This window comes from Pleuronectes platessa, chromosome 14 (assembly GCF_947347685.1).
Source record: "Pleuronectes platessa chromosome 14, fPlePla1.1, whole genome shotgun sequence".
In the NCBI taxonomy this organism is placed as follows: domain Eukaryota; kingdom Metazoa; phylum Chordata; class Actinopteri; order Pleuronectiformes; family Pleuronectidae; genus Pleuronectes; species Pleuronectes platessa.
The window spans coordinates 7,403,131-7,416,073 of record NC_070639.1 but is presented as its reverse complement, the minus strand read 5'-3'; the positions used below and the strand labels follow the sequence as shown (position 1 = coordinate 7,416,073).

The 12,943-nt window shown below is 44.0% G+C and overlaps 1 protein-coding gene across 1 annotated transcript in view; it reads left to right on the top strand.

Moving 5' to 3' along the window:
* Positions 1–3,356, top strand: part of clybl (citrate lyase beta like) — a 57,170-nt gene extending 53,814 nt beyond the window's left edge. The window contains exon 8 of the mRNA XM_053440528.1: positions 587–3,356. Within this exon, the coding sequence (XP_053296503.1) occupies positions 587–682 (96 nt within the window). The 3' untranslated portion in view covers positions 683–3,356. The remainder of the gene's footprint in view (positions 1–586) is intronic.
* Positions 3,357–12,943: the final 9,587 nt, after the last annotated feature.

Genomic DNA, 12,943 nt, shown 5'->3' with positions numbered 1-12,943 from the left:
TCATATCCTACCCATCCCATGGTGTGTGTGTGTGTGTGTGTGTGTGTGTGTGTGTGTGTGTGTGTGTGTGTGTGTGTGTGTGTGTGTGTGTGTGTGTGTGTGTGTGTGTGTGTGTGTGTGTGTGTGTGTGTGTGTGTGTGTGTGTGTGTGTGTGTGTGTGTGTAATGGTTTGAGCATGTGTAATGGTTTGAGCATTGAGCAGGGTCAGTCTCTTTGTCTAACAACACGACAGGTGCTTGCTTTTCATAATTCCCACCTCCAGCCATAGACTGTATTTCCGAGTTTAGGATTCTGGATATTATGTTTTACGAAAAAATGTCTCAAAATAGTAATTTATTCCAAAAGATGTTATAAATCTAAAATGTTCTTCTCCTGCATCCTTTTTTTGTAATCCTTGTTTCATAGTTTATTACATCTTGAAACCATTAACGTCTCAATTTCAAAAACATGATAAATCCTCATACTCACTCAAAATGTGAATTGTAATTTCCATTATCCTTAATCAGCGAATATTTACAAGTGCATTAACCCTGAGTGTCTCTAACATGTCTCCCTCTGCTCTCGGCCCTGTTCCCGACCTGTTCAGGGTGCGTTCACCTTCCGCGGCAGCATGATTGACATGCCCTCACTGAAGCAGGCGCAGAACATCATAACCCTCTCCAGCGCGGTGCCGGAGCAATAACACCAAATTGGGATGGGACCAAAAACGGGAGGAACCACACACCACTAAACCGTGGGCCGCAGAGGTCAAGGCGGACTGAAAAACATGTTACGACAAAAAGTAGCGCTTCACAAACAACTTGACTTTGTCGCCTGACATAAAAGGACAGTGGGGATGTTTGGTGTTGATTTTTAATAATTGTCCACGTATGTCCCATTCAATTCATTGGTGTGCTTTGGCAGTTGCAGTGAAGTTTCACTTTTACTGCAGAGGTCCATTTACTTTATGACTATAAACTGAAATGTATTCCTGAATATAAGTAGTAGTAGTAGATTTTATTTGGACATGGACATGACAATGTCATTGGACGAACCAGATGCATTGTTTACAGTGTATTAGCATAAATGCTAGTTTACAACACCTGTCCACAGGAGGCTTTTTGAAAACAACAAAAGAAACTGAACAAGACAGAAACAAGATCAAATACTGATAAAAAACTGATAGTGATAATTAAAAAGAGTAAAAATGCAGTATACAATAGAGTACAGAGCAGCAATATAATGAGTTGAATATATATATATAGGCTACGTAGAGAACAAAGGCAGCATGATCAAACAATAACCAGTTGTAAATTATTTGTGTGAGCACTGTTGATTTGATTTGAGCCGTTGTTTTAGTTCTCTGTTAAAAGTGTTGCTGTTAGTCTCTAGTTTTAGACTAGTGGGCAAGAGGTTCCATAGTTTTGCCCCCTTTGCAGAGAAGACAGACTGACCAAAAGATGTCCTGTGCATGGGAACAAGACAATCACCATTGATGGAGGCTCGTGTATTTGCCCGACGAGAGCTCTGACGTCTGATGGCCAATTCAGACAACAGTGGTGACACATGGTTATTTACACACTTGAAAAACAATTGAAGATGACTAAAATTAATAAAGTTATCAAAGGTGAAAAGGTTGTGTTTTTTTAGAATGCCGCAGTGATGCCATCTCATGGGTTTCCGGTCCATGACTTTTATTGTCTGTTTGTATATTGAGAAGATAGGTTTTAATGCAGTAGAAGAAGCTTGTGACCATGATGTGATACAGTATGACAAATGAGAAAATATCATAGCGTGCATAAATAATTTGGCCGTTTGACATGACAAGTCCCTTCTTATGAAACGGAAACAGTTTAGATTTAGTTTTGCCTTTTTTGCAACATACTTAATATAAACTCTGCATGTAGGGAGCACCAACCAGAAAACCTTTGGAAACCAAGCGTTGAAGATTATTGCCCATGTGCGGGGCACTTTCTTGGCAGTGTGTGCACCATCAAGACGATCGCCTGTGTATTTGTGTGTGTGTGTGTGTGTGAGTCATGATGAATGCTCTTGCATCTCCATGGTCCGGGCAGCTGGGCGAAAGGGTAAACAAACACAACAAGCCACTGTTGTTGATCTATTCATCGGGCCCCAGTCTTCCAGTCAGGCCTCAGCCCCCCCGCCCAGGGCCTAACTCACAAACATCAAAGTCCTGCTCGCTGGAAAAAAAAACACCCTAAAAAAGAGCCACAGATGCAAGTGTGTTAACTCACGATTTAGCTTTTTTCTGTCAGTCTCCTTAGTAAAGACATGCAGCTCGCTCTGTGGAAGCAGCGAGCCTGTGGTCTTGATGGAGAAGGCGTGCGGTGTCAGACACACCATGACCTGCACGGAAAATAAACACTGCATACATACACACGCTGCGGCGGTGTTCTTCACCCGGCCTCTCATTTAACACACACCAACAAAAACAAAAAGTTGAACTAGGATTTGCAGCTATTGCTTCTCAGCGAATTCCACTGTTTATCGGCATTTGCTTCATTTTAATCGGCGTTGATCATAAAAAATAAATGAACCGGTTTGTTGTTCTGTCATCGAATGAAAGTGCGACGTGGCTCCGTGCGGTCGGGCCCATGTGACCTTCCAGAGACAGAGAGGTGGGTGTGATGTTGGAGTGAGACAGATTAGTGGCCATGTTGCTCCAGCAGACCAGGACCGGGGCTTTGTCTCTCTTGACTGTGGATGGGAGGATAATTGGGGGGGTGTTGAATGGTTAATAGTGCCATTGGTGACCATGGTAATGAAAGGCACCATACCTCCCCTACCCACCTCATCCACTCATCTCTCTCTCTCTCTCCCTGTGTCTATCCCTCACTCTCTCTCCCCTACTGTATCATCTATTGTGTCTGGGGCAGGACTGTGATCTGTGCCAGGCCAGGCCAGACACACACAAAAAAGAAGAAGACAGAAACCACTCCTGCAACCGTCCAAACCCCAGACCAGTAAGCTGTCTCTTTGGCATTAGGCCACATATGTCTCTCACGGGCAGCTCACTTTTCCTTTTTTTTCTGTCACGATTTCGCCTTTTGTTTGATTTTCACCAAATCGACACACTGAGGTCGGTGGAGAAAAAAACCCTGTCAGACGTGTGTGGCGTTATTTTGGGTGGAGCCACTTTGTGAGCCACTGCAGCACAGACGTCGGACATCGTGTTATATTCCTGAATTTGTCGGACTCGAATGGTAAAACGATTTGAAAAGGATTGTTTCTTTCACTTGTCACATACACAGACTGTGAGTAGCCTGTGCTGGATGTTTAAATTGTAACGTGTAAATCCTCATATCTACTGTTTTTGGTTGTTTTCCCATTAAATGAAAGTGTGGATTTTGATTGAACTTAAATGTGGGTGTTTTATTTAATTCATTTATCATTTGTTGTAGCTTCATCATGGTGCAATCTGTAATTTCAAATGCCTGGATGAGTAATTTAAAGTACTGGCTGGTTTGTATTGTTTTTGCAAAAACAAATAAACATGGGTACGATTCTGAATGGAATATATTTTATAATTAAAGCTATTGATTGTATTTTTTGTTCTGACAGCAGCATTTGTTTCTGAGGCATCGAGATGATTGTAGTTACAAAACATTTGACCTCCTCACATGTTTATCAAATCCCCTCCAATGAGTCAGAGCACATGAAAGGCTGCAGGAAATCAGTCCAAGACCCCATGTTCCCTCCGAATCCAGCTCAGAGCTGAACACAGGCTCACCGGGTGACTGCACCGGGGACAGAGACGAGTCTGATGGGAACAACTTGGCTTTTCCAAGCTGCTCTGCACCAACAGGTGTCCCCCCACAGACAGGAAGGAAGATCTCAAAGCCGAGGAAGCAGCTCGGGGCGTCCTGCAGAGGCAGAGAGAGAGAAATCAGGATGATTGGGAAATCAGTTGGCCCGTTTGGATTTTAGACAGAACACAACAATCCTGTATAGGTGTTCAAATGAGCCACGTGGATTATTTTTATTTTTTATAGTTCAAACCAATAATCTTGCTGCTGTTTGATATTTCCACTCACATCCACGCCTCTCTCTCTCTCTCCCTCCTTCCCTCCTTCCCTCCTCCTCCTCTTTGGATAAAGGTGAAACAAACTCTGGTCTTCACGGAGCTGGTTTCTTTCTCCTCTTTCTTTGCAGCTCGACCACTTTGCACTTCAGAAACATGTTTAAAGGGAGAGAGAGAGAAACGAGAGGAAGATTTCGATGACATCTCTGTAGATTAGAGGAATGCATCCCTGTCTGCCTCCGCTGTGTAATTCTACATGACATTTCTATTATGTGTGGAACTGATATAATCTCCCCAGTCCGCCCGGCGCCTTTATTTAAACACATCTCTCCGGTTTTATTCCCTGAGAGAGTAAATTACAATTAACACGATTATAACCTCACGAAAATTGTGACGGGAATCAATTAGGCTGCGAGCAGTTACTTCATAGCCCGCTAATGTGCTGGTCGAGATTGCTTTCATAAATTATGAGGGACCCGCGCAGGCGGAGAAAATGCATGTATGCAAAACACCGTCAGAGGAAAATTAAAACGAAATGTTTTACATATTTTTCCATTAATCTAAATGGGACCCGCGTGGCAGAGATGGTTTTATTCTAATTCCACCCGCCCGGGGATTCCCCCCCCAAATAATGACTTGATGTTTTAATAGACTTCTAATGACAATATATGACAAACTAATTGCAGCAAAGGAGGAAAAAAAAAAAAGATTATTCCGGAGCAATAATGCACGTCGTTATTGGAGCTTCGGCACAGTTTGAGGAGTGTAGAGCTATTAGCTAAAAGTGCTGCAGAAGCTGATCAACATAAAACATTTAGTTGAAGCTAATTAACTCTGTTTCAATATTTAGGAATGCAGTCGAAATAAACGAGGACGTTTTCAGGGAGGCCACAATATGGCGATACCCCTGAGAGAGTGTAAAGAAAACTTTAATTCCTTGATTTAGAATAAAAAACATCGGATATATCCTGCTCATTCCTTTTAAATTATTTCTCTTAAATTAACAATATAAATAATTCAAATTAAAGCGAAATTAATATTATTTGTTTATTTGTGATTTAAGCATGCAGCAATTTATAATTTAACAATAAATATTGGAGTTATTCGGAAAGCAATTTTAGAACGTTTGATTAAATACAAACATCAAATTTGGATTGAATTTAAAATCAAAATCTGCACAAAACTGGAACTGAATTTACTTTCAGCGATTGTAGCCCATTATTCATCCAATTTTATTCCTCTGAAATTCCAGCGACTCGTTTTCAACCCACATCCTTTTTTATTCCCTCTCCTCTGACAGACGCATGTCCGACCTCCTCGTCTCCTTTATTCTTCTCTCTCTCTCTCTCTCTCTCTCTCTCTCTCTCTCTCTCTCTCTCTCTCTCTGATCGTTTGCATGATATGAAATTCAGCGCGGCCTGTCTGTGCTGCATGAGTGATCTGGCACATGTGGACCATTACTAACTTCATTTGGGGAGACCTTTTGTCTGCAGTGTCTCCGTCTGCAAAAAAAAAAAGGCAGACTGAGGGGGACAGAGTTGAGTGGCATGAATCAGGATCTTTTTTTTTCCTCCCACCTTTATCATGACATAAGTATTTTTATATATACTTTGCATGTTAACACTTTTGTTGGTTTAAAGCTGGTTTAAATGCTTTTTTTGTTTTTGTTTACCACTGCAGCACAAATGTGGATATTACCTCCACAACACCATACAGGCAGATATACTTTATGTTGTGTGTTTTACAGCTGCAGCCCACCTGGCACACGGGCCTGTCCTGCAGGTGGTGGAGAAGGAGGCGTCTTTGTGAGTTTATCATTTATTTGAGCCCAAGCACCAAAGTTACGCAGGCCTCCATATGAGCTCTCCGAGGTTCGTTTTTCCCCTCGACCGTCTGGGTGTTTTTCACCTGGAGGGTAAATATGAGAAAACAACAATTACGCATAAATGAAACGGACTAAAGACTTGACGCACGTCTCCTTCAGATGTGCTGAGTGTTATGTCTCAACAAACAGGGTGAGTTTATGTTAGCAAACTACCTTCCCTCCTGACTCCCACCTCCCCTCCCCAGACTGTCCTCTCCTTAACGGGCCCAGATCAAAAGACCCACCGGCCCCGGCAGAGACCACTAAAAAACCCGGCCGCTTTGTCTGCGCGTTGGCAGGACTGAGGGACGGAAGGGTGTCGGTGGGGAGGAGGAGGAGGAGGGTGACGTGGTAATGAGACTCGTTACGCAGCGACAAAAAAGTCTGCAACTTTTCTTCTATTTTTTTACTCCAAGTGTCCATCTGTCCTCAGATCTGGCACCTTTTCAACTTGACTGCAGATAAAGTTTTTATTTATTTCCCACAGACTCAACTCGTGAATGTTTTATTTGCATGTTCAGATTAGTGCGCAAAACACAATCATGTGGTGCACAGAGTGTGTTTGTTTAATTGTCCCCATCTTCAAGTGTAAATATCTCTCACATATTCGTTAACGTCCCACTTCGATTAAATGTATAGGCGAGGCTGAGAGGCTGGAGCCGGGTCCCTGTGTGTGTTGTCCCTGGACGCAGCAGACACGACCGACCGGTGGGAAGTTTACGGGACTGACACAGACGGTGTGAGGGCGGGGAGAGAATAGGGAACAGCAGCCCATAAAACGAGCAGGTCAGCGGCCAAACAGGCGATGGATGAGATCAGAACTCCCCTGACAATGACCGGGCGTGCGTCTCCGTCGAAGGGGAATTCTCATGCAATCCACTGTGGAAGATTGCACGAGCAAATACATTGAAATATATGCGTATTTGTGTGCGCGCGCGTCCGTGCCACTGTTATCCCTGTTCTCTCGTTTTTTTCTTTAACAAAATCACAGTGTGCGCGTCAACGTCTTTAACATTTTATTTGTGTATTTATCCACGAGGTTTTCGAGCAAAATTACGCAAAATCCAACTTTAACTCTTTGGGGCGTTCATATTTTTTTTGCTGCAGCCCTTTTCTAATGGATAACAGCTTCAGGTTTGACAGCTTCAGTTCAAAGTTCAAATATTTCCAAACCTTATATATAATGCTCTCAGAGTGGAAACTTCTATCTGTGTTTGACGTGGGATTTATCGTTAATATCCTTCGTCTTCTTTTGCGCATTGGTTCAAACCTGAGCGACACACCGATGCTGATAATTTCCCATTTGACTGCACAATCGAAAGCTGCAGCTTTTGATCTGCGCCAGCCTCCCTCCCTCTCTCCCTCCCTCCATCCCTCTCTCTCCCTCTCTTACCTCCCCCCCCCTCTCTGTGCCGTTGAGCAGGTGGAGGCCGCGCACCTGCACACACAGCTGCGCGCACCTTGTTATTGCTGCCGCTGCGTGACGCACAGATGAGCGCAGCACACAGCCAACAACACAATCCCGACAATACAAACCTCTGAAGTACCACAGCTCTCCCCCCCTCACACTGCTACAATTCATTTTTATGGAGGGGCAACCAGACAGGAACTATTTTCTGATCACAATCATACACACATATGGATCTTTAATCTAAATTCAAAATGAAATGTAACAGTTTTGAATAATGGCGCTTCTTTGATGAGGTGTCGGATTTGGATAAGGCTGCAGCCTATTTATCCTCCGTCGTCTCGCCGTCTCTATCTCTTGTTTGTCATGCTCTGGACTTCAACGCGACACCATCTAATCCAATTAAACACGATAACCCTGGACTCACGTATTATTCTCTTCCTTTTCTCCTTCGAGTTGCTGACAAGCACTCTTGGTTTTGTGTGAAAGAGAGAGTCAAGAGCCCTCTCCTAATCCCGGGCACGACTAAAAGTGATTGAAAAGTGAAAGAAACCCCCTCATTGGTCCTCGAGCTATAGTGTTTTTCTTTGTCCGGTGCACTTGTGCTGTTTTGTTTTTTTGGTTGCGCCCATCGTGCGTAAATATAGCACTCCATTAATTTAGGCCTTTTCATGAGAGGGAGCGCCTTTACTGGGCTGGTGACAGATATTGGCTCGTATCAGAGATGAGTGCCTTATTGAGACAAAATATATAAATGACGTGTGGTGACATTTTGTTAGTTAAAAGTTGAATTTAAACAGGATTCAAGAAACAATTATACTCAATTTTGAACGTACTTAAATACTCTTTAGTTTAAAGGGTTGAAGCAGATCAGATCTGTGCTTTTTTATATACAATGACCGATAACACACACACACACACACACACACACACACACACACACACACACACACACACACACACACACACACACACACACCAGCATCTTAGAACAAACTAACAAACCAAACTACCATCGACAAATCGACACATTTCAATTAACTAATTAGAATAATTACGATATTCAAATATTCCCGATAAACTCATTGAACCCCGAGCGCACGCAACATATTGTAGGTGTTGCAAAATGACAGGTAATTGACATTAATCCGCTCTCTCTGAGACTCAGGGGGGATCTGCAGTAAATGGGGATACGGTTAATGAAGCACCACTTGCCCTTTGAATCTCTGTCACAGTGTGCAGCTTGGAACTTTCCCGAAACTTCCTTCGTTAGCTCCCAGGAAATGCATCATGAAACATGCAATGGGATGCGATGGCGCGGGCTGGACCTATAAAGGATTTCAAGCGTAAAACTTGTGGTTTTTAAACTTGTCGGGCGCGGTTTTGTTGGAATAAGAAGAGAAAAGAAAAGTCCTATTAAAGTGATGACTCAGTTCATTGCTCTCGGTTTATTTGACATCTCAGACGCGTTGTGAAATTGATTCTCTAATAATGCGTCATTACCCAAAACCCTCTCTGTTCTTCAGCAGCTGCGGTCTTCTTATTATGCTTATTATAATTCATATTGGGAATCTTCCCTATAGGAGCTGTGACAGACAGACAGAGGCCAGGAGGGAGAGGCAGACTTTGCGCGCAAGGAGTCGCACCTCTCCGCTCCATGCACTCGCCGCTCGGTGCTCCAGGGGCCCGCGTAATGAGGGCACCTATGGGGCCCTCCTGGATGGAGAAGTGGCCTAACCTTGCCATGGCCGGTCAGAATTGAAGCACCGGCACCAGGCGTCACCCCTCTTCCCCGGCTCCCCCTTGGGCAGCGCCTGCCACAGCCCCCCCCATCACCGAGAGTTCATAAACCCCGCGCCACAACTTTTGACAACGATAATGATGTGCATGGTGATGCTGGAAGTCTGAAGGAGGGCCTGGGGTAGGGAAATAAGGAGTTTCTGATCCGGAGGTAGGGCCCCTTGTATCTCTCCTCAGGACCAATTCCCTCCTGATAGAGAAGCACTACTGTGCATCCATGAATACTCATCTTCTGGCTCCTCTTCTCACAATCCAAGTGGAAACTGCAGACGCCTGCTATAAAATGTAAAATCATACCCTCAAAAATAAGTAATGCTATCATTGGAGTGGAGGGGATCTTTGTAATCACCATACGCGTCTCCTGAGAGTTACCGCTTATGCTTTCAATCTTGTGGTGAACTATCAGTCATGTTAATAAAATGCTGCCATCTCTCAAGGTTTAGTGTCACTGAGATGGATAAGCTTTGATAGTTTGTGAGATCTACTGTCATTTACCATGGCAAGTGTCTGCAAAGGGCCAAAAGGTGCCCGTCCCCGACGGAGCTGGCCTAATTATACAATTAGTCTTGTGATTGGGAAAGTCCAGAGCTAAGTGTCCTGTGGGACAAGCAGACACATTATGGCTGTCATCAGCATCTTCGCCGCAAGTGAGAGAGCTCGGCCTAATAGGTGTGCTGCTGGACAGTGCCGGGTGGACATTTCTTTCCTTCAACATCAACGTTTCGGTTTCTTAATCAATGCTAATTGATGCAAAACCTCTATTCTATGGTACAGAACGTAAGGAATGGAGAGGTGGATGTAGAGGTGCATCCCGGTCGCTATTAATAGCATAGGTCATCTTGGTATTCAATCATTTATGTCTTAAACCTCATCCTGGGCCCAAGCAGACCTAAACCAGAGCTCTTTGAAGCCATCGGTCAGATGGAGACCCCATATCTCACTCTTATTGCCTATCCAGCCATATTTCCTTTCGGGCTTATCCCTGGTCAGTTGGAAACATCAAGACACCCCATTTTCTTCGGCTCGTCCAGAGCCATATCTGTCACGGCCAAACCCCACATCTGTTTAAGAGAATGGGCGTGAGGCTTATGATGTTTGGGTTTCACGGCAGGCACCTCCATGAAACCAGAGGGAGGTCTGCGCTCCACATGGTTGAGGAGGCAGCGTTGCCTCCACACTGGATACTTTACTGCTATAGTGCACTGGTTTATCACATTGGATTAGAGCTCCTACTGGGAGACTGGAAGCTGAAGATGATTGGTAACCAACTTCACCAGTTTGCCCGTGATGAACATACAGTGGCTCAGCTACGTGAGGACAGTCAGGAGGCAGGAGGCCGAGCAGGAGTAGATCCCTTATCTGCTTTTGGCACAAATGGAATCTTGTCTTTCTTTTAGAGGGATTCTCCAGTTCACTCCACTCGTGCCTCCTCTCTCCTTATGGTCACAACCCTATTCCTCTTCTTCCAGTGCCTGGCTGTGATAGAACGATTTAGCCCTCACACTTAAAGCTGACCTTTTCCACAATAAAACCAGATGCATTCAGGGTCAAACCCTCTGATGTTGCAGATGTGATAGTTCTGCACAAATCTGGCACTGATGCCAATCTGATGGCCACAATGGAGGGAGTTATGGTAAGAGAGAAGAAGCAGAGTTGTGGTAGATTAAATGGTGGACTGGCACTATGCTGTTTAAATCATTTTTGATCAATCATATATAGTAAAAAAAAGATGTAAAGGGAAGCAGATCCATTGATTTGTATTTAATCCTGGATTATGTTGGTGATAGTAATCTGTTATATATAAATAAACCAACAAAGGCCTTCATTTGGTATTTTGTCCTTGGTTAGTTTTATAACCAGTATAGGTCTTATTGAATATATACTACATTGTGAAGCTAGTCGTTTTGGGAGCTCTAAAACAGCCCTTGACATTAAGGTACTTATCTGAAACTTAACTGAAACTGATTCAGTCTCAACCAGGATGCTCTTCATGTGCCAGAGGTGAAGCTGTTTCTTTTAGTTCAGTCTAAAGTATCCTGTAAGCAGTATCATCCCTGGGCACACATCAAAATCTCCTACACTACAAAGTCCATCTGCTTCTCTCTGATAGAGCATATACTTCCCCATCTCCCTCCACCTGCTCAACTCCACTTTCCAAGTACGCTGAAGCCTACATCCTGCATTTAGAGGCTTTTAGGAAAAGCCCTGTCATTCAGTAAGAGACTACTGGGGCAGCATGCTCTCGCTTATCTGCACTTTAGTTCCTACTTTCTGGCCGGTGGGCGTTATAAGGGCCAGGTATAGCAGGGCCTGGCTCATGCGGTTGTCCGTGGACGACCTTGCTCTCCTCACCTACAGCCTTGGAGTGGCTCCCAGTCCCGGGATGGGGCTTTTGGACCGGCACCAAGTCTCTACCCCCACAGATGTTACCGAGCCACCAGATATTATGTCAGTTTCTGAGTGATGTATCATGCTTCTCTGAGAAGCAGTGCATGACTATAAAGTAGCAGGGACACATGACAACATAAAACCAGTTAAATAACCAGATCCCTTAACGAGTTAGTTTGGATTTTACAATTATTATTCTCTGTGTTACACAACCTGTCATGTCAGGGATCCTTTTGTTGTTATACGGGCAAAGTAGAATAAAGGGCTTTTTAATATATAGACCAATATAAAATAATTTTGCAGACAAAATGTTTCTACTCTTAATAACAGATTGCATTTGTGAAAATTGATAATATATATTTTAGGTTGGGACCTCTGTTGTGTTTAACAGAGGCCTACCTGTTGGCACCTGTTTGTCCTGTGTAACCTTTTCTTTCCCATATTTCGTTTAGATGTTATTTCACTTTTTATTTTATATTTTACATAAACACAAATTGAATGGATAAAGGGTAATATTTGAGTCATGCCTTGACTCATTTTTGATTAAACGTAGTAAAGTTAATAAATTAAAGCAAAACATTTAGACACTTCCTCCATGAGGACAGTGGTGAGCTGTTGTGACTGATGGAACTCATATCCTATACAGCCACTTCACCTGGAATGTAAGAGACGACACAGTCTAAAAGTTGAACCGTTTTCCTCCACGACGCACGGTGCTCTGCAGGTTATAATTACATTTAATTGCAGAAGCGCCACAACCTGCAAGACACCATCGGGTCTAAGTGTCGCAGGGACGAGAGGGAAAGCATGTTTGAGTTATGAAGAAAAATAAATATAATCATGTGCTCGCTGGGTAATTGATTTAATGAAGACTCCTATGAAACTAAAACCAAGTACAGGTCAGTCGAGTGACCCCCCCGGCGTGCGCATTGTCAGATGTTTAACTCCCTCACTCCTCTGGGAAAGACATCGGGGCTAATAGGTGAAACCACAGCTGCTGAAGTGGGGCTGCAGAGGAGCGACATTCCCACCGCGCACGTTCCCACTGCTCGTGCGTAAAAGCGGACTGAGATTTTCCACAGTCCCCCTCACTAGCCTCATCAGTCCACGAATCAGGAGGGGATCGATGTTTTCTTCTCCAAAAATACACAAGTTTAGAGTCGCTCCTTTAACTTACTTGTCCCCTGCAGGCTGCACTGCACTGCCTGTGTGCAGAGTAGAAATAAGCTGAGTCCAAGCGCTTTGCTGCCACTGGAAGAAAAAACAGCAGTTCCGAGTGGAGGCAGTCTTGGAGAGTCTCGGGAAAGCTGCAGCAGCAGCAGCAGCTGAACCGCGTGTGTTTTCTGACTTGATCGTGAAACTTGAGTTTGTAGCTGCAGGTACATGGGGCTCTGAGGAAAGTGGGCAAAGTGCCTGGATGGCACAGGGGCTTCGTGGCTGTAAAAACCGGTGTGTTTGTGAG